Genomic DNA, 22711 nt, shown 5'->3' with positions numbered 1-22711 from the left:
GCAAATGTTCCAGTCGTACCCCTTGGTGGCGACACGTTAACCAGGTACAGTTTACGTTGTCAAGTTTAAAATTGAGCGCTCGTAGCCTTAAACACTTACGTTTTGAATAACTAATCCAATGCTACAGTGGCTAAAGCGGCTAAAGCTCTCGAGACTTTTCGGAATTGCTGCATCAGCGCCGCCTGTACTTGGCTCGAGTAAGGGCGGCATGAAGAGATGCGAGAGATGCTTTGTTAGTAGAGTCGCAAGAGAGCGGCTGTCGCAAGAGAGGTAGTGCGTTGGTGGACATGTTTGCAATCTTCACATGATTCTTGCCATGCTAAATTTCGACGTGACAGAAAGCGAAAGCGAGTCGAACCAACTTGTGGTTTCGGTTTCGGTTGCCGAACGCAAGTGCGCGTGCGCCAACTTTTGCTGGTATGACGTCATATCCTCTCTACGCGTTATAAAATGAAACTTCCTGCCAAAGTATTTTTCTCCTCGCAGTGGTCGCGAAGGGGCTCTCCGCGTCAAGCACTGAAGTCTTGCTTTTCTTCGTCGCTCGGCGAACTGCTTCCTCCAACGACCTAAAATGAGCTGCAAACAAGCAAAGTAAGTGCACAGCTCGTGAGTCGTGCACTGCACTCGCGCGAATTTCGTACTGCGTGGGCTCGGACCGGCACGCCGGTCGCACGTTTTGGTGTATCGTACCCGATCGTCGGTGGCGTGATAGCGTCACGCTCATCTGATCGCGTCTCTCGTAGTCGCCAGAACGCCGCGGATTTCAAGTTTTAGGTCCCCAGTCTTCCTGCTAAGCGCGAGTATGTCGTGGCTATTTTTTTTGTGTGTGTGCGATAGAGTAAGTACGGTGGTTTCAGCCGGCTGCCTTTAGCTACTGTGAACCGATCGGCTCGCTACGCGAAACCTTCGACTACCTCTACTCTGACCATGTGAGCAACTAGTACAGACAGCTTCGGCGCGTTGTGAGATGTGCAGAAAGGATGATAAAGCGAAAGCGAGCTCGTACTACGGCAGCTTTTTTTTTTTTTGTCGCCCACGAACGCTCTGTTGCGCGGGCAAAGCTGAGAGACAGTGCTGCGATTTTGTGTTGCGTTACGAGTGCTTCGATCGCCTGTGAGAGTCGTACTATGTACACGTGCCAGAGAGTCCACGATCAGTCGATTCTAATGTCGCACGGATACAGGCACTGCGCGTGCACTATCCCAGCATAGGTTAGATAGATAGACATCGATCGGTGCAGATCGAACCTGGTCGCGGTAAAGTTCCCAACAGCGTTGTGCACGCGTCCATCGGGCACGCCTCCTACCCCTCTACCTGAATGCCAAGTTTCTTCGTATGTGCAAGTTTCGCTTTTTGCCTGACAACTGAGAAGACATGTCGAGACGACTGTGCCGTCTGCCTTTGAGTTTAAAAAAAGAACCGCTCTCACCGAACACACATTAGAAGGCTTGCGTAAAAGTGTTTTATCTGTTTTTTTTTCTCGTGGACTGGCTATTGATTCGAGGGGTCTATAATTTTTTACGTGGACAAAATAGAATCAAACCGCTTCGCTCAGATTACGCATAGTGCGGTGCTTATTGGCGGCACTCATGACAATTGTCCCTGTTGCCGAGTTACTGTACATCGTTTTTTGCTTCTGATAGCTGTTTTCACGACGAACTACAGTTTATATTGCGTTTCAAACCGTCTAAAACTGCGGTCCATTGCTAGCTAATCGAGATCAGTTGATGAGATCATGCTCATGCAATTGCTTCGTCCAGTGTATTACTGCGCTCAGGTGGACGCCGATGGTATCTACTGAAGTTACTTCCTGAAATTATTTCCTGCATTGATGTACTACGCATACACACGTGCGCTCACAAACAGCTGTGAATCGCGAGTGAGCAAGTATAATTATAGTGTGAAAATGCGAACTATATTGAAGTATTTCTGACCTTCCTGTACATCGATTTTTGAATGGCCGCGAGAAGTGTGCCGTATTTTGCCTTAGAAGTTTGTTTCTTTGCAAAGCTTGCAGCTGCACCCCAGGTACCCCAGGCAAGCTACACCCCACAACTGCCTCTCCCTCTAGTTATGAACGCCCAGCGCTGGAGCTGCACTGAATCCGGACCTTTGCACCAGCTTTCAATACATAGAGGTGTTGCTACTATTTGGTTAAATACGCCACTTTTTTTTTTCTTTTTGAGACGAAGTTCCTTGTTGAAATTTTTCTTCGCTTGAGTGACGCAAAAGCTGCAACTGGAAAACCCAAGCACGTCTGCCGAACCTGCTTTCAGCGCTTAGTTGTTCCTCGTTTTAAACATGTCGCAGAGCGAACCTCGAGGACAACAAAAATTTAAGTGTTGCGGTTTATTATCCCGTGCCGTGGATACATAGGACTTAATAATTTACGTAGTGTCATCCTGTTACTAGTAAAACACTGTTTCTCTGGCACAGTACTTTAACACTTTAAACTCTTGAAATATCGGTCTTCGTTTTCATTCCTCCATTCTGCCTTCCATACAAGTGCGTATTGTTGCCACAGGGAGCTCGGTACAGACAAGTACTAAAATTTTTCTTCTTTCCCGGCACCCGACGAACTATTTTATTCTGAGGCCGTTTTACATGAACCATATTATTATAGGTTCACAAGTATTTACTTGTTTGTAGCCGTCACCCTCCATATAAGCACTGGCTGAGGTATATCCGCACCTTGATGGATGGAGTTGGGTGAGGAGGGAATACGTGCCGTTCTTATGGTGGGGGCCACATTCAGTTTGTGTGTATATGTGCGTGACCGGGGGGGGGGGGGGGGGCTGTATCGGTTTAGTTTTTTGGCCATTGCTCTGGCTATGGGTCTGTCTTTATCGGCTATGCCTTTACATATGTTAAGTTTAGAAGCATCGAGCCCCGTCTTTCTGGTTTGAGCAACATCGCGACTGTCTGGGCAGAAGAGAACCCAAAAGAAGCAGCTGCACCTTCCCGGAGCGCCTTGCAGGATGTAAAACTTCCGTGTGTGGGCCGCGTGCCGGGAATTGACGTCGTCTGCAATCTTTTTCGTCTGCTGGTTTTTCCCGCTTCTGTGTCTCTTTCTTGCCCTCTCTCATGTAGCCTTGGACGAAAGCATATAATTGAGGCGGGGCATAGAGAGAGGGTGACAGGCGGGGAAGCGCGTCGTTCAGGAGATTGCACGACGGGAGCGGAACTTTGTCATGTTGTACTCGAGCTTATTTCATTGTTCTGTATGCGCGCTGTTTGTGTGGAGCCTGTTTGGTTGCGCTGTATGCGGAGGTCAAACCTAGATGCCCCCCCCCCCCCCGCCGCGGTCTACGTCGCAGAGACCGCGATATAACAGAGCCAGCTTTTGAAAACGTGTTTAGTCGTCGCCATTGTTTTCGGCACCCTAAAGAGTGGACGCGAAGGATACAAAAGATGTGACGCGCATTTTAACTATTTTTTTATTCATCCTGTGAGCCAGAGTTCCTCAAGTGGAGCTTAGAAATTCTCCACAGGGCTCCGGTATCAAAATCCTGCGCCCTTATTGTTTCGAGACTGGAATGTCAGCTCTGGCTGCCACGCCACTTGCTAAGGCCTGACTAACTGCTCAAAACATGAATAATAAGGCTTGCAGTGCTTCGCCGATGGCATCGATACATCAGTGGCCGCTAAGCCACCTCCTAACCTCCAGAAACTGATCGCCGTACGAGTGAGTGCTATAAAACGAGAGAGTGAGCGTGTCCTTGTTTGTTCCGACCCATCGAGCTGTACATATACAGTCAGGCCGGAAGGAAATGCAAACAGCGCCTGTGAACAAAGCAAACATCTTACCTGTGTACTTTCAGCTGTAGTTGAGGTTTTTGGACTACCGAAGTACATAGTCATAGACCAGTATACGCCTTCTTGCAAAACAGAAATCTGCTGCATTTGCACCCGGGTTCGAACCCGACCGCGGCGAGCGCGTTGCGATGGAGGCGAAACGCTAAGGCGCCCGTCTGCTGTGCGATGTCAGTGCACCTTAAAGATCCCCAGGCGGTCTAAATTATTCCGGAAACCTCCACGGCCCAAGCAGAAAAAAAAAGAGCTTGGCCCTACGTCTAACCGACATACTGTGGCCAACCATATTTAGGTCCGCCCAACGTTCGGCGCCAAGGTCGGCCCAACTTTGGCGATTGACACTGGCCAACGTATAGACCGCAGACATAAGACCGATTTACGTGGCCAACCTTGCCAGTAGGCTCACGGCTGGCTGCCGAGGTTTGACCAAACGTGGCGATTGACACTGGCCGGAAACTGGCCAACGTATTGGCCGCGAACTTAAAGCCGATGTAGTACATGGCCAACCTGGCCAGTCATTTCAACGGCACCTCTTTCTTCCTTTCTCCTCTATCCCTTCCCTTACGGCGCGGCTCAGGTGTCAGCCGATATGTGAGACAGATACTGCGTCATTTCCCTTCCCCATAAAACAATTTTCATTTGTGTGTTCGCGTTTCGTTCCGGCCTGACTGTTCTTTCAGTATCAAACTGGACGACCAGGGCAAAGGGATCTCCCATATCTCTCCAATTATCTCTGTTCTGTGCCAGCCGCGGCCACCTTATCCACGCAAACCGTCCACCTAAATTCCTGCCGCCCCCTAGCTGCTACTCTTGCCTCCTTTTGGAATCCAGTCCGTTACCCTTAACGACCTTTGATTTCCTTCGCGTTGCGTGCTCTGCCCAAGCCTAGTACTTCTTGATTTCGACTAGCATGTCATTAACCCGCGTTTGTTCCCTAACCCACTCTGATGTCTTTCTGTCTCCTAACGTCACACCTATCATTTTCTTTTCCATGGCTCGCTGCGCTGCGCTGTGATTGTTTTTACTTTTTTTTAAAAAATGATTTTAGGATATTACAAGCCAGGACTCAAACTATGCTTGGTACACGGAATCATGGAGTAATCATTTATTGAATGCTCAAACGTCGGTTTGTAGTACATCGCTCATGTGGAAAGAACTCGAACGCCGCCAACCGTGGCGCCCTCTGCACCACAATGTGGCGTTCACGAGAGGCTGCAGAGTGACGTCATCTGGAGTTGTCAAAAGTGCCCGGCCCACAGTGTTCGCTGCCGGGTGCGTAGCTAGGCACCCACGGCACCGCAGCAGCCATTGGGCACAGCTCTCGCTGTCTCCTCTTGGTCCCGTAGGAGCCCGGGGAGCTGTTCAATAAAAAAAAAAGGGGGGGGGGGGTCTTTCCTGCGCGTGCATAATTTGGGACCCATATACGAGTTCGAATATAAAGAAGATTGCAAAAATATAAACAAAAGCTGTCAGGATGTGTACTCCTAAGTTTTCAAGACTTGATTCACCCTCTGAAAAAAATTCGTTGGAGGCACTTCTCTTAACTGCGGAAAGGCGAAAGCCGTTTTATACTCATTGGTAGTGTTTTTTTATTAAAATAGTAGTAAAAAGGGAGGAAAATATTTTTGCAGGCCCCGGCATCTGCCATCGATACTGAAGCACTTGAGCTGGGGCAGGGGAAATAAAGAATAGCAGGCAGAATGGAGAAATGAAATGAAAGAGGTGAGGGGACAGGAAGAGAGGATAGGAGGAGAGGTAATATACACAAACTATTTACATAATAAGAAATGTGTACAGGTTGCGTGTGTGATTAGTTGGAGGAATTAAAACGCACGCGCACAGCACTGTGTTGGCTACAACTGGAGTGGGGCGTCCAGTTATTAATCGTTCAAGGTTGAACTCGCGGAGCGTTCGGTCACTGCGTGTAACTACCTGACGGAGAACAGACGGGACGTCAAGCGCGTGTGTTCGAGTAATGTACAAAGATTTATTTGAATTTGCCGGTCGCGTCCACAGTGGGCAGTTTGCTCACAGTCCAGTTGGCAGGTTGTGATAACCTAGGATGTAACGGACGGTTACTGCGAGTATGAGCCATTAAAGGCTATCGCCTTAAAATTGGCAGTGGCTTAACTTGGCTAACCCTGGAATTCAGCGAAAAGCAAGAACGCTTGCTAAGCGTCTGAGGCTTTTCCATGGCAGCTCCGCTACACGCTCGCGACAGCCGTTCTGTGTATACCCACATGACCACGTGGCTATGACGTGTATCACATGTTCTTACGACACCCCCATCGGATGTCGTCACATGGCTTCACATCTCCTCTTCCGATGTTCTTAAGGTAAAAGGTCAACCCAAAGGGCATGGCTGAAGGTCAGGGATCTACGGTTCGACACCATAGCCGTACCACATATGGTCAAACACGGCTATCCATAGTTGGGCTGAAGGTCGTTCAAGGTCGTTGTGCTGCCTACCCGACGACTGCTTTACCTATAGCGTAGTGAAGCCTTTCGCTTCAAAAAATGCAAGCCAACAACATACCACCCGTTGAACGTCGACGAAAAAATTCCTTTCTAGATTTTCTCTTCCTACTGCTCAACCAAAAGCTGGAACTCGATCCGTCATTTTGTCCATTCCCACAGTCTGCAAGAAGCACTCGACGTTACCGCAACGGTTTATTATCACCGTACTTCGCACGCACCAATTCATTTAAGTATCCCTTTTTTTTCAGCACCATAACGGGCTGGAACTGTCTGTCCGAGCCAGCCGAATTACCTCCCCTCGCAATTTCTTGACATGTGCCACGCCTTGTAGCTGACTGTATGTCATAACTGCCTTGTAAACTGCAAGTTGCCGCGCATTTTTCGTGTACTTTTTTTTTGCACTCTGTGAAGTGCTTTCCTGCTTGGATCTATAATCATGGTCTGCAGTGTGCACTTAGATAATAATGATTTATTTACTAATATTAATAATTCGTATTAAAAGCGCCCATGCCGTGCTCTTGGTCATGTGACGTTTTGTTGAGGACAGAGCGCGAAGAGCGTGGTTGTTGATTTCTAACCGGAAAAAAAGGAACTCTCACAAGGAGAATGAAGCTTATTAAAGAAACTAATACAGTCAAACCTCGCTATATCTAAACAGTTTATAACGAAGTACTCAGTATAACGAAGGAATAGCTATTTCCATTTGAAGCTCCCATAAAAGCATGTATCTGGTTATCTCGTTTTACGAAGTAAGACTTCCCTCAAAAGGGATATAACGAAGCCCGAATGAGCCCCGCTGGCCCTTCCACCCGTGCCCGTTCGACGCGGCAAACTCAAATTTTACCGCGCACCACCCACTACGTCGAGCACCGCACAATAATAATAATAATAATAATAATAATAATAATAATAATAATAATTGGTTTCTGAGGAAAGAAAATGGCGCATTATCCGTCTCATATATCGTTGGACACCTGAACCGCGCCGTAAGGGAAGGGATAAAGGAGGGAGTGAAAGAAGAAAGGAAGAGAGATGGTTAACTTTAGTTTAAGGGGGTTTAACGTCCCAAAGCGACTCAGGCTATGAGAGACGCCGTAGTGAAGGGCTCCGAAAATTTCGACCACCTGGGGTTCTTTAACGTGCACTGACATCGCGCAGTACACATGAAAGGAATAAAGAGGTGCCGTAGTGGAGGGCTCCGGAATAATTTCGACCACCTGGGCATCTTTAACGTGCACTGACATCGCACAGCACACGGGCGCCTTAGCGTTTCGCCTCCATAGAAACGCGGCCGCCGCGGTCGGGTTCGAACCCGGGAACTCCGGATCAGTAGTCGAGCGCCCTAACCACTGAGCCACCGCGGCGGGTGGCACCGCACAAAGTGTGCAGAAAATTTTTAGCGCCCCTAGCGGGACCTGCGTGGGGGGTGTCTCCGGACAGTTCACCGGCTTCGGCGCGACTAAGTTTTCATGCCGGCGCGCCCATTTTCTTCGAAACTCGCGGCCTGCTGAAGAACATCGCGCGCAGAGTTGCTACGGTCATTGAAGTTCTCTCGTCCTCCATCCTCCTTGCTTACTGCACACGGCCCGCTGTGAGCTTACTGTTCTTCTCGGATGCTGTGTGCGCAGCATATGTAGTTCCCGTTCTCTCATCGTAGCCGCGTGGTGGCATGGTTTCACCGCGTAGCAATGCGTTTGGTGTGCCCACGGAATCGACGTCCCGCTGGCTTGCTCAAGGCCAACATTAGTGCCAGCGCGCAGTGGAAGACAAAAGCGCGAGACAATTTCCGGTGACCAGAAGGCGGCCATGGTCAAACATTTGCACCGGGTGAATAATAATAATTGGTTTTTGGGGAAAGGAAATGGCGCAGTATCTGTCTCATATATCGTTGGACACCTGAACCGCGCCGTAAGGGAAGGGATAAAGGAGGGAGTGAAAGAAGTAAGGAAGAAGGGGGTGCCCTTAGTGGAGGGCTCCGGAATAATTTCTACCACCTGGGGATCTTAAACGTGCACTGACATCGCACAGCACACGGGCGTCTTAGCGTTTTTCCTCCATTAAAACGCAGCCGCCGCTGTCGGGTTCGAGCCCGGGAACTCCGGATCAGTAGCCGAGCGCCCTAACCACTGAGCCACCGCGGCGGGGCAAGTATCGGATGGAACGAGGAGATCGCGGGGTCCCTTACAGGCTTGGTTCAGTTGTAATGTCAGATGCTTATGACGGTGTAGTCTGGTGCCTGAAAAAATGCACACCTCAGTGACTCTACAACTCAGAGTGCAGTATGTCAGATCGAGACACTTCAACCCGTGCGGGGAAAGCATTTCACTATTTTTTTCTCTCTCTCAAACGTACTCCGCCTGGTGCAGCCGTTCACATGCCGCATGCTATACACCAGTGACGCGAGTAGCGGGGTGCAGTTAATTGTAAACTGGTTCAGGGAGTTCAGGATAATCGGATGGGAGGCGACTTGCTACTAAAGGTTTAAATCACGCGGCTTGCGTCTACACGGCGCGGAAGCGCGCGGCTTCCGTTTCGCGCGGCCGTGATTTGATTCAAAGGGTGCACGATTTTACCCACAGGTGGCAGCACTAGCACTGGCGCGAGGGTAAGTGGAGCAGCTCGCGTTTATTGTAGGGCGGCTAGGCGAAGCAAATACTTTATAGTTGTCCAGCGTTATGAAGCACTCCAATAGGGTTACACTGGTCTTCGAGATCGCTACAATTGCAGCGCCGTTTTTAATATGCGAGCAGCACTAAAATTTGAGGCTACGAAAAACAAGCTGTCAAGGGCGATTTCTCATTAGTGGCAGCGTCTTTCAAGGAAGCACCCTACCGCGACTGCTGTGCTGAAATCGTGGAGTTCCCGTGTTCGAACCCGACTGCGGCGGCTGCGTTTTTATGGAGGAAAAACGCTAAGGCGCCCGTGTGCTGTGCGATGTCAGTGCACGTTAAAGATCCCCAGGTGGTCGAAATTATTCCGGAGCCCTCCACTACGGCACCTCTCTCTTCCTTTCTTCTTTCACTCCCTCCATTATCCCTTCCCTTACGGCGCGGTTCAGGTGTCCAACGGTATATGAGACATACTGCGCCATTTCCTTTCCCCAAAAAACCAATTATTATTATTATTATTAACTTCCCGAACTGCTGGGTAGTGGTTCGCAAAGTTCATGATTGAGTGCTACTGAGCTTACACACGAACGCAGCAGGCTCCTTCAGTCTCGCAGCGCGTTGCTTCTGAGTGCATTTGCATTCTATGCCGCATACTTTTTTTATGCGAAAGCTTCACTACGCTAGGTAATGCCGGTTTCGCCGTGCGTTGTCGGTTGACCTTAAAGGTCAGCGAGAGGTCAAGTGTGGCTATAGGCTTTGTCGTCCACCAAAGTGTCGCACCACTTGAACTTTGACCTTTGCATTCGGCGGTTGAGGGTGGTAGATATAGTCACGTGACAATCGCGTGGTGATGTGCGATGCCGTTGTGAATTTAGTCGGGGGGGAATATATAGGCCGCAGTGTTCTTTGGTTGACAAACACCTCGCGATCAATCAGTAGTTTAACGGCCACCTGCCACGGTGTCAGGGTGTGCGCGCTGTCTATTCACTGTGCGGAATGCGCTTAACGTTACAGACGCCTAGCCACGTCTAGTTGTCCGATACACCATAGCTTTCGCTCTCTAACCAGGTTCAACAGTAGTTAGACCGCAGCTAATTTTTAAACCTATGGATAGTGGCCCACGAAAAGTTACATGCTATAAGGAAGCCTCGTAAATTAAATTTTATTCTGACCTTGGCGCGCACGTTAAACGTGAAATTGGCATGGAGTTGTGTACACATTGTGCGTGCTTTCTTTCGTTTTATTTTAAGTTCTCAAGCAAGTGATTTTTCTGCTGGGTTTTGTACTCTTACTCTCCGTCTATCTAAACCTCCCGATTACGCACAGAAGATACGCGGTTCGATGGGTACATATTCGGTTATCATTCACCATTCTTTTTGCTGCGTCTGCTTTCCAGAAGCTGAAGTTTCCATTCTTTAGTACCGCATCTTCTGCCATTGATTTCGGTTTGCCTCAGCTCTATACCTCTAAATTTTAATGCACCTGAATAGCACCCGCGAATCATGTGTAAATACCTTTCACCTGTGCACGATGTCTCGGCTTCAGCTTTATCTGTTTGCGTCCTTCTACATCTTTATGCATTTACGCCTCAGCTCTAATCGTCGACTGATAATTGCACACGTTCCCTTGTTTCTCTTGTCACGTTCTGACGCTTTGCTCAGCTGTATTTCAGCTGCGAGCGCTACTACCTTTCGTGGCCTGTCTCACCGTCCTGCCATCACCCCCCCGCCGAGATTCGCTGCTAGAAGGTGCCAGATACTTGAATATATGACGATGAATTTTTATGGCACAGGGGCATCTGTGGCCAAAGAGCACAAGAGATTTTTATCTTCTCGAGGTGGGGTCAAAGACACATTTGCCAAGCATTTCGCTCGAAATAAGCCGAGCGCCAGACCAAGGAAAAGCTTGTACCCATTGTATCACCGGTGGGTACCCGGCGGCGCTGGGGATCGAACCCCGCACCTTCCGCATGCGATGCGGATGCTCAGAGCACTGCTGCGGTGGACTTGAATATAAGAATATTACATATGGATCACATATCCGCAGTAGACTGCTGATGTGTAAACCTTAGTCCAGTTTCTATCTAAACTGTTTCGTCTCCGGAGCTTCTTTGTAGATTTTGCTGCGTCTCGTTCATTCTTAAGTTTTCTTTAACTCTTTCTCTACTACTGGAAAAATGGCTATTTTTCTAGGCTCTTCTTATTAATTTTTCGTTGAAAAAAAATTATGTTTGTTACTTTAGCATGAAGCACATCAAACTGAAGCTAAATAAGTGCAATATTTGATAGTCTGTTTCAAGTGGAAATATTAGGCAGTAACGGTAAATTTTATTTGTCTAATGCAAACTTCGATGGAAATTATGATACTTAATTGTGAAATTGGGCTTATAACGCGGAAAGAAAAGTATTCGAGAAATTTGGAAGATAGAAAACTTTGCTTGTTTTATTGCATGAAGTACCTGAAAGTTTTGAATGTTGATTTGCAAATACCTCGAACTACAAACAAATGTTTGCTACCTTAGTGGAAGCGACTTTTTTTTGTTGTTGTTGTAGACGAGCCGTAAAATCGCTTGTGGAGATTAACATGTGACGAAAAAGGCCAGAAAACAAGCTGGCATCGCTCCATTAGAGGTGCAGTCATAGGAACTCAACGACGTTCTTGGAAGTAAATGAGCGAGTCATTGGACGGCGTGCTTCTGCTCTTGCGGCCTTCTTTATGTGTCATCGGATTTATTTCAAGGTTATTTGCTCAGGATTAGCACCCAAACATACTTATTCGTGTGGAATGAAATCTTATTGCCGCGATTGAGAAAAAAAATGGTGGTCGATTGATTTGCGCCGTAAGGGAAGGGATAAAGGAGGGAGTGAAAGAAGAATGGAATAAAGTGGTGCCGTAGTGGAGGGCTCCGGAATAATTTCGACCACCTGGGGATCTTTAACGTGCACTGACATCGCACAGCACACGGGCGCCTTAGCGTTTTTTATGGAGGAAAAACGCTAAGGCGCCCGTGTGCAAAAACGCTAAGGCGCCCGTGTGCTGTGCGATGTCGGTGCACGTTAAAGATCCCCAGGTGGTCGAAATTATACCGGAGCTCTCCATTACGGCACCCCTTTTTTTCCTTTCTTCTTTTTCTCCCTCCCTTATCCCTTCCCTTACGGCGCGGTTCAGGTGTCCAACGATATATGAGACAGATACTGCGCCATTTCCTTTCCCCCCAAAACCAATTATTATTATTATTATTATTATTATTATTATTATTATTATTATTATTATTATTATTATTATTGTTGTTGTTGTTGTTGTTGTTGTTGTTGTTGTTGTTAAAAAAAGCTCTCCAGGAGCAGTAATCATGAAAGCAAACCGAGAAAACCGAAGCGTGTTGTGACTAATTAATTACACGCCGTTTTTTTGTCATCAGTTTTAATTTAAGCCAGTGTGCAGCGTGCGACTCCCGCTTCACGTCACATTCAACCCGTTGCAGCGTCGGTGGTCACGTGGGCTCGGAAATCTTGACGAGAAGCCCGTCCGCTCGCGCCTGGTACCACTTGCAGGCCAGCGTCCCGTTAGGTTCTGCATCAACCATTTTTTTTTTGTCTTACAGACACAGAGGCGTCATGATGGTCTTTGTTCGGCTCGGATGGCGCGTCTCCGGATGTCGGATGGATAGATGATAATGGCATTACCCTTTGTATCGGGCGGCAGCTTGCGCCACCTAGCCTATACTTTTGAAAAATGTGAAAAATAAATAAAGAAGCGTCGACCAAAAAAGATGTAGTTAGACACGAAGCTTAAATACGTTCTACTAAACGCCGCGTTGTACAGCGTACTTAAGCTTTGTGTCTGATTTTTTTCCTTCAGTGAACAAGGCTTCCGTGTGGAAGTCGAAACGTCTCTAAAATCTTGACTACACCTTTTTTGGTCGGCGCTTCTTTATTTATTTTCCACATGTATTCATCCTACCAGACGTAGTTACGTCAAACCTTACATTTCAGCCTGTACTCTTCCCCTTCTAATTGATTTTTTTCTGTTCCATCTATTTCGTTTTTAAACTGCCTAGTTTAGCAATTTGTTCCTCTCCGATTTCCATACGGATGGCGATGTCGATGCTGCTCGCCGGTTAGTACTGAAAATCGAAAATCGTATGACATTCCAATCAATTTCTGCTATTGAAACTTGCTGGATGTCATCCCTGAGGAAGTGAATTATATGAACTTTATTTATTGATTAGACCCTCAGGGCCTTTGGCATTAGAAAGGGGATTGATTACATTTTAAGAAAAAATGAACAGCATGAAAGTAGTAATGGATAACGTGACAAACATATAGGCTCCTACTCATATAATGCGAGCTACAGATTTCTTAAAGTGGTTATGGTCACGAGTTGTCGCAAAATAGGCGCGAAGCTCCATTAACCACAATTTACATCATGCACAAATAGAGGTCAGATTGAAGCGATAGGGTGTAATCGCGAGATGTTCTTTGTAAATTACACAGACATTGAAAATATATGAATACTAGAGCCGATCCCAAAATACGACAGAGTCCTGTCGTTGCAACTAGTTTTTCTGTATTATTGCGAAGGTCTCTGTAGTCACGACAGAACGGGCTCTGTGGTTACGACAGGGGACTGCACTATACTGCAGCAAATCCTGCTGTTACAACAAGAATTTTTGTTGTTGTCAGGTCCCAAATTACTGCAGGAAAATTTGTCGTGTCAACAGACAATTTTCTGTTGTGTCTATCGTCTGTATACAGACGGAGGCAAGTCATGAATGTAGATGAGGGAATAGAATGGGGCCTAATGTCGAACCTTGTGGGACGCCAGACCAGAATGAACATCAGTTGCTTGCGAGTTAAAATTGGTAGCTGAAACGACTTGAGGTCAATTAGACAAAAATGGTTCAGACCATATGAGAAGTAAGGGAAATAACAAACTAATCTACGCGCTATGCTAGACGTATAGGTTATTCCCCGGGAACAACATTTTCCCGCTTTTTCTTTTTTTTTTTCCGCGCGGAAAGGTGCGGCTGCGTTGCTGAGAAAACCGCACATGAAATTACCCGCGTGGTTAGGGCGCTCGACTACTGATCCTTAGTTCCCGGGTTCGAACCCGACCGCGGCGGCTGCGTTTTTATGGAGGAAAAACGTTAAGGCGCCCGTGTGCTGTGCGATGTTAGTGCACGTTAAATATCCGCAGGTGGTCGAAATTATTCCGGAGCCCTCCACTACAGCACCTCTGAATGGCACATACCCACGGCGGGGGATTGGCCAAGGTGCATTGCTGATACACATGGGTAAGGAGTGGAGTAATTGGATTAGAGTGCTGAAGCGAAAGACTCGGGTTCGTGTCTTTATCTTTCTCCTTTTTGTCCGTCGTCTGGTTTGCGCTGTTTTTTTTTTGTTTAAAGCGAGATTCATCGCATTGTCTACGCTCACCTGGATGCTTTCATCATATTTCGACGGTATTTGCCGGCACACGGCGAAATATAGCTCTGCACGAGAAAGCGATGAACTAATCGTGGCTGGCGAAGAAATTACGTCACCGGGCGCACTTTCAGGAACCGGCGAGGGGTGCCGCCACGTGTACTTCGCTTTTACTCCATTCTCAGGCTGGCACAGTTTTTTGGTAGAAAAAAAGATACATATTCGCTTATTATAATCTATCAGTCCAGCTTGACTTAATATTGCTCTTTTAGTGTCCCCTTTTCTCTTTTTTTTTCATTCCTGTCTCCTTGTTCTAAGCAGTTGTAAGTACCATATATGCGGTGTTAACGGTGTGGCGTGTAGGCGGTTTTAAACACGCCGACTAGAATGTCTGCTTTTCGTCGACGTTTCTCTCTCTACTCTTGCCGCGCGCGGTTTCTGGCCTTGGAATGCAGGGCTCTGCTACTGTATCAGTCGCGCTGTATTTATCGCCAGCTCCAGATGCACGTTTACCGAGTTATTTCTCATAGAACCGTAAGAGTGGCGGATCGGGCTAGTTGATACAGCTATGTCATATTTTGAAGCGCAGGAATAACACGGACGTATAATAATAATAATAATTGGTTTTTGGTGGAAAGGAAATGGCGCAGTATCTGTCTCATATATCGTTGGACACCTGAACCGCGCCGTAAGGGAAGGGATAAAGGAGGGAGTGAAAGAAGAGAGGAACAAATAGGTCCGTAGTGGAGGGCTCCGGAATAATTTCACGGACGTATAAAGAGATTGAAACGGACGAGCGCTACTTCCAACTGGTTTATTGTGTGAAAACAGATAGCGCTTTACGCGTATCATCAAACACTAAAAAGACAGCAGCATAGTGCACGTTAAAGATCCCCAGATGGTCGAAATTATTCCGGAGCCCTCCACTAACGGCACACACCTCTCTCCTATTCTTCTTTCACTCCCTCCTTTATCCCTTCCCTTACGGCGCGGTTCAGCTAGGTGTCCGCCGGTATGTGAGACAGATACTGCGGCATTTCCTTTCCCTAAAAACGAATTTCATTTCAGCATGCGTACAGGTACAGCCAAAATATTACGGAGCACGTTCCGGTGTTTGAAATTTTCTCGCGCGTTCTGCAGAGAAGATGCATGGATGGATGGAAAACTGTTTGATCCTGCAAGTAGTTTGGTTTGGTTTATGAGGGTTTAACGTCCCAAAGCGACTCAGTCTATGAGGGACGCCGTAGTGAAGGGCTCCGGAAATATCGACCACCTGGGGTTCTTTAACGTGCACTGACATCGCACAGTACACGGGCCTCTAGAATTTCGCCTCCATCGAAATTCGACCGCCGCGGCCGGGATCGAACCCGCGTCTTTGGCCCAGCAGCCGAGCGCCATAACTGCTCAGCCACCGCGGCGGCTGGTCCTGCAAGTAGTGATAGTAGAGAAAAATAATATAGAATATATAATGATAGAGAATAATAGAGAGAGGGATAATAGAGAATACAGAAGAATAATAGAACAGAGATAATAGAGAAGATATGATGGTTTCTCGGGTTCATGCACGAGCGCATCAGTAGAATTTGCTAGCACATGTATAAAATGCTTCATAATTTTCGCTAGGTAAGGCGTGACAAGAGTTTTATCGCCGAAGCGTCCTCCGCAATATTATGGCCGTGAGTGTACATGTGCTAGATAGTAGTGCGATAGAGCAGCAATGACAATCTCTTTGTTACTGTAATTGACGGTCGAACTGACGCAAGTGACGCTATTTTTGATGCATCGATAATTTCTCGAGCTAGTTGATCATGACTCCTTACGATGATTTGACACTGATTTATAAATGGAACGAAGTTGAGGCACTTTCTGTAGTGAATGCCTAATAACCCCCAGAAAAAGTTGTGGCATTGTTGTGCGCCCGCAGGCTGTCGTTGAGACAACGCCCTGTCTGGCCCACCTAATTTTCGCCTACACATAAGGTAATTAGTCGTCCCTGTGAATTTTTTTCGCGTCTGCTCTTCTGACGTGGTCGTGCAGGTCACGTAAGTCTCTAACGCACATGTAAAAATTGGTTATTGAGGGGCGGAAATGACGCAGTAGCTGTCTTACATAACTCGGCGGACACACGAACCGCGCCGTAAGCGAAGGGATAAAGGAGGGAGTGAAATAAGAAAGGAAGAAATGGGTGCCGTAGTGGAGGTCTGCGGAATAATTTCGACCACCTGGGTATCTAACGTGCGCTGACATCGCACAGCACACGGGCGCTTTTTGCGTTTCGCCTCCATCGAAACACGGCCGCCGCGGTCGGGGTTCGAACCCGGGCACTCCGGATCAGTAGCCGGGCGCCGTAGCCATGCACTGAGCCACCGCGGCGGGTAATAGTAATAATAATAATTGGTTTTGGGTGAAAGGAACTGGCGCAGTATCTGTCTCTTATATAGTTGGACACCTGACCCGCACCGTAAGGGAATTGATAAAGGAGAGAGTGAACGAAGGAAGGAAGAAAGAGGTGCCGTAGTGGAGGGCTCCGGAATAATTTCGAACCGCGGCGGGTAAAAAATGTTTTTTGAGGGGGGGAAATGGCACAGTATCTGTCTCACATATCGGCGGACACCTGAACAGCACCGTAAGGGAATGGATAAAGGAGGGAGTGAAAGAAGACAGGAAGAAAGCGGTGCCGTGCTTAGTGAAGGGCTCCGGAATGATTTCGACCACCCGGGTATCTCTAACGTGCACTGACATCGCACAGGACACGGGCGCTTTTTGCGTTTCGCCTCCATCGAAACACGGCCGCCGCGGTCGGGGTTCGAACCCGGACACTCCGGATCAGTAGCCGGGCGCCGTAGCCATGCACTGAGCCACCGCAGCGGGTAATAGTAATAATAATAATTGGTTTTGGGGTAAAGGAACTGGCGCAGTATCTGTCTCTTATATCGTTGGACACCTGACCCGCACCGTAAGGGAATGAATAAAGGAGGGAGTGAACGAAGAAAGGAAGACAGAGGTGCCGTAGTGGAGGGCTCCGGAATAATTTCGAACCGCAGCGGGTAAAAAATGTTTTTTTGAGGGGGAGAAATGGCACAGTATCTGTCTCACATATCGGCGGACACCTGAACCGCACCGTAAGGGAATGGATATAGGAGGGAGTGAAAGAAGACAGGAAGAAAGCGGTGCCGTGCTTAGTGAAGGGCTCCGGAATGATTTCGACCACCCGGGTATCTCTAACGTGCACTGACATCGCACAGGACACGGGCGCTTTTGCGTTTCGCCTCCATCGAAACACGGCCGCCGCGGTCGGGTTCGAACCCGGACACTCCGGATCAGTAGCCGGTCGCCGTAGCCATGCACTGAGCCACCGCAGCGGGTAATAGTAATAATAATAATTGGTTTTGGGGTAAAGGAACTGGCGCAGTATCTGTCTCTTATATCGTTGGACACCTGACCCGCACCGTAAGGGAATGAATAAAGGAGGGAGTGAACGAAGAAAGGAAGAAAGAGGTGCCGTAGTGGAGGGCTCCGGAATAATTTCGAACCGCAGCGGGTAAAAATGGTTTTTTTGAGGGGGAGAAATGGCACAGTATCTGTCTCACATATCGGCGGACACCTGAACCGCACCGTAAGGGAATGGATATAGGAGGGAGTGAAAGAAGACAGGAAGAAAGCGGTGCCGTGCTTAGTGAAGGGCTCTGGAATGATTTCGACCACCCGGGTATCTCTAACGTGCTCTGACATCGCACAGCACACGGGCGCTTTTTGCGTTTCGCCTCCATCGAAACATGGCCGCCGCGGTCGGGTTCGAACCCAGGCACTCCGGCTCAGTAGAGGAGCGCCTTAACCACTGAGCCACCGCGGTGGGTTTCATGCGCATGTATTGCGGGCATTCGTCGCGCGGGGACGCGGCGACTTCTTGAGCACGAAGGCTGGCACGCGTACGCGCCGACCGGAACTCTAAAACGGGCGGTGTGCGCGGTGTGTGCATTGCACGAGTTGCACACATCTATTCTCAACTGCGTAACGCGACGAGATTGACGACCTTGGCCCGTTCTGCCCATTGAACGCGGTTGCGGCGTAAAAGCGGCGTCGTGCAGGAGATGCGCATAGCATTATTGTATACGATGTGTCTCAGTGTGGCCACGCTTCACGCTTGGGCTGCTTTCAAGGCTTTCTGCTTCCGTGGAGCGCATCGGAGAGGCTCGCGCTGAATTTCGTCTTCTGCCTTGCAATGAGACCCGCCGCGGTGGCTCAGTGGTTAGGGCGCTCGAGTACTGATCCGGAGTTCCCGCGCTCGAACCCGACCGCGGCGGCTGCGTTTTTATGGAGGAAAAACGCTAAGGTGCCCGTGTGCTGTGCGATGTCAGTGCACGTTAAAGATCCCCAGGTGGTCGAAATTATTCCGGAGCCCTCCACTACGGCACCTCTTTCTTCCTTTCTTCTTTCACTCCCACCTTTATCTCTTGCCTTACGGCGCGGTTCAGGTGTCCAACGATATGTGTGAGACAGATACTGCGCCATTTCCTTTCCCCCCAAAAAAACACTTATTATTACTATTATTATTATTACTTGCAATAAGTGGGAACTTCTCAGTGGTCCATTCAGCGACGGCAGCTCTTTACCGAGAATCTCGGGATATATTGGTACACAGTGTTGGAGGGGAAGCGCTTTGCGGAGAAAATGGTTATAACAAGGGGACGATTCAAGTTAAAGCCCACTTAAGCGTCCTTGTACGCAGGTCAGAGTGATTGGATAATATGGTTTTCTTTCGTGCCATTTTTTTTATTACCATGAACTTGTGGGTACACGCTTTTTTCCTGCAAACAAGAAGCAAACTATTTTCTCTTGAGTGGAACCTGAGTCCGCGTGTGCACGGCAGTTTTATACTCTGCGAATTTATATAAATACTACAAGAACTAGCATAGGCAATATGAACTTATAGTATCAACGTATAGTATCAACTGTTATGACCCTTCATATTTAAAGGGTCATAACAAGAACAAAGCCGCCGCGGTGGCTCAGTGGTTATGGTGCTCGGCTGCTGATCCGAAAGACGCGGGTTCAATTCCTTCCGCGGCGGCCGAATTTCGATGGAGGCGAAATTCCAGAGGCCCGTGTGCTGTGCGATGTCAGTGCACGTTAAATAACCCCGGGTGGTCGAAATTTCCGGAGCCCTCCACTACGGCGTCCCTCATAGCCCGAGTCGCTTTGGGAGGTTAAACCCCAACAAACAAACAGAAGAAGAACATTTTGACAAAAACAATGCAAAAAGACGAGCCTCGTATGTTGCTCAGACGGGACGATGCATCGATGATCGCCTCAGGGATCATGCATCGTCCCTAAGACATTGCTTCCGAAAGCAACTTAGCGCCCCACTATAAATCGTGCGAAAATTGCGTTCCACTTTCCGATCAGTGCAAGGGAAATCTATGAATTAAGCCCTTGTCATTGCGCGCAAAGGGGCTTCATGCGCATGCATACCTTCGATATTACTGTCTCGCCACGAGTCGGCATATCTTAAATCATGATGAAGAGCTTGCAGTGTTTTTGCTGTTGTCATTGCTGCTTCTCCTTCTTCCCTGTTTCCACGCATCTGTCGGTCTGTGTATTTATACGCTCACGGATTAAATACTATCAGTTACTATAGTCAGTGCTCGTGTGTGTCTGCTCCCATCCGTATCTTCTTTTTGGGCTGTTTTTTTTTTTTGTCAAAATGTTCAGTCACCAACTCGCCCAGCAACAATACACTTTGATGACTCGGAACAAGAACCGACCTTTGCACGCAGGCTGCATCTTTCTACGCGTGCGTTGCTTGCAGATAAGGCATTTAAAAGTCGCGCCGTTGTTTAACGCAAGCCCTGGCACTCGAGCTGAGTTCTACAGCGTGGAACGTATATATACCGAAGTACTCGTTGCCGAAGTTGGTCAGCAGAAACGTTGATCTTTAGACCGGCTAATCTCAAAACGAACGTGCATGCTGATTATTGTTGGAGACTTATACTAAACGCAACTTCAAAATGTTGGCATATAATTCTTCTGGATAGAGATGTCTCGAGGTTGAATTGACTGGCAGGATGATCCAATTTTCTCGCCGATAAGTGCATCTTTTGACAAACGGCAACATACGCAAGGAAGAGCTTAAGAACCAGTTTTTACTGAAAACAGGGATCAAATTAAAATTCGCATTTGCGATACAGCGGATCGCTCTTTGTGGCTAAATTATACCGTAATTTCCAGACCATAGTCCGCACCCGGTGTGTAGTCTGCAGGGACGAATTTCGGCTGAAAATAAGCTTTTTTTTTACTTTCTCCGTAAGCAGTGTGCAGTGGGTAAATAAACATTGTACTGTGAAGCAAAACTGTGCATTTTATTAGACCGCATTGGTTTCAGTCCTGGAACCCTTGCAAAATCGTATTCCCCGGGGCTGTCGGAATGAAACAAGTCAATCATGTCAGATTCGACGAACGGCTCGTTACTATCTTCATCACCGTCAGAATCCGATACCTCTGTTGCAGCAGTTTTTAATCCGGCTTTCCTGAAGCCGCTGGCGACAACCTGTTGTGGCACGGCGTTCCAGGGATCAACGACCCACGTGCACACTTCCACTTGCACAAATACTGTCGGTACTGGGATAGCGTTTGCTCGCATATCGAAGTTGATTGCCGATCGGAGTGCTGATTTCGCGATATTATTCAGCATGGTAACATATGCCGCAAGCGCCCTATCGTGGAACGTTTTTTTTTCTTTCATAGCCACCGGTAGGCTGCTTTTACAAACCACCGGAAAAAAAAATTAAATAATGTATAGTCATGTATAATGAAAGGACCACTTTCTGCGAAAACTGTATGGCGGTCTGTGGATGGCTCACAGACTTTTTACCTGCATAGACTCTTCAGTAGACTTCTTTGTTGACTTTGGTGGCCTCATTCTGCAAATGTGCATGCACGTCTTGCTCAAACTGGGATTTAGGAGACCTTTTGCAGATTAGCGAATTAAGGGTCCGGTTCCGGTACGGGCAGGAGCCGCTGTATGAAGGACTTCGGGAAGCGGTTTTGTTCGTGTTTGGGGCTTGAGGGTTCTTTGATCATACCATTTGCGAACATTAACCTGCAGAGTCTGTGTACTGAAAGTGGCACTGGTTGGTCCGAATCTGGAGGTCAGCTGACTGCCACGCCACCTGCAAACATTCGAGTGTACTGCCCAGATCTGCTCTAAACCGCGAACGTGGTTTATAAAGATGAGTCTCCGCAGGTATCACCGTGGTTGACGTTTAGTACTGGTTAATGCAAGACATTGAACGGACGGAGGACATCGTTACCCACTGCAGCGCCCTTCAACTTCCAGTACACCAGGCTGCTACAGAGACGTCCCAGGTGTTAATGCGAAAGTATTTAGGTTGTCGTCTTGCAGAAACCACCCGGATTCTCCGTAACGAAATTCTCTGGTTGGTCGTGACGTCATCGGCGCCGGCAAATTTGAAAATCTGAGGACTAGATCTGTTCGAGTACCTTCGATTGGATTGTTATATGGGATTGTACTAACTAGATCCAGTCTTCCACTTTAACCCACCCTCCAATCCACATTAATTCACCCACCATTCTACCTTAATCCGCCCACTAATGCAATTTAATTCATTTTTTGGCGTGGACCCACTTTCAAAATTCGGGAGTTCTTTGGAATATTTGGGGGTGGGCCAACTTCCAGAGATACCATCGCATTTTCTTCTTTACGAATGTGGTTAAGGCCCCAAGTTTTTTTTTTTTTTTGATATTCAAAAAAACAGCCAAAATGTAGCGAACTTTCAGAAATTAGAAATGCGAGAAAGATAAGGTTAGAGGATTCGTGGAGGAGAGCGTAACTAGCGCATAGCCATGGAGGGAAGCTACCAGAATGGTTTCTGAAAATATATCGGGCGTTATTACGTGCACTTATTAGCTGACATCTAAGGGAAAAGCTTGTCATTGTTTGTAGCCTGAAACAGCTGCGTGCGGCATGTCATGCCTGGATTCTTACTGGGAGTTTCGAAAGGCCTAAGAGCGAAGGCTTCGGTTCACCGTCGTCACTCTCTCGTACACTCTCTTTACGCATATCAGCTGACTTATCGGCACAAGCAAGGCGCATCTGGAACTGGCGATACTCGCTGTATGTACACTTTCTGTGGCGGCTCAACGAGACGAAGTAGTCGTCGCAGGCACGGGTCCGTCCCGGGCCAGAAACAGCGGCGGTATAGCGAGCCGCGAGTGGCTGCACCGTCTTCTTCAGGTTCTTCTCACCCTCGCCCAACGCGGCTTTCTAAAGCGCGGAAACGTTGGTGATGAACCGTTTCCTCCGCCGCTTTCTGTCCCGCTTTTTTTTTTCTCACCTCGCTTCCACGTTTTGCGCTTCGGCGTGGAGCA

The 22711-nt window shown here is 47.9% G+C and overlaps 1 protein-coding gene across 1 annotated transcript in view; it reads left to right on the top strand.

Moving 5' to 3' along the window:
* The first annotated feature begins 453 nt into the window (after positions 1-453).
* Positions 454-22711, top strand: part of Pgd (phosphogluconate dehydrogenase) — a 69968-nt gene continuing 47710 nt past the window's right edge. The window contains exon 1 of the mRNA XM_077653515.1: positions 454-591. Coding sequence (XP_077509641.1) covers positions 572-591 — 20 coding nt within the window. The 5' untranslated portion in view covers positions 454-571. The remainder of the gene's footprint in view (positions 592-22711) is intronic.

Source organism: Amblyomma americanum, chromosome 2 (genome assembly GCF_052857255.1).
Source record: "Amblyomma americanum isolate KBUSLIRL-KWMA chromosome 2, ASM5285725v1, whole genome shotgun sequence".
Lineage (NCBI taxonomy): Eukaryota > Metazoa > Arthropoda > Arachnida > Ixodida > Ixodidae > Amblyomma > Amblyomma americanum.
Note: the sequence above shows the minus strand (reverse complement) of the source record. Positions and strands in the feature narration are given on the sequence as shown.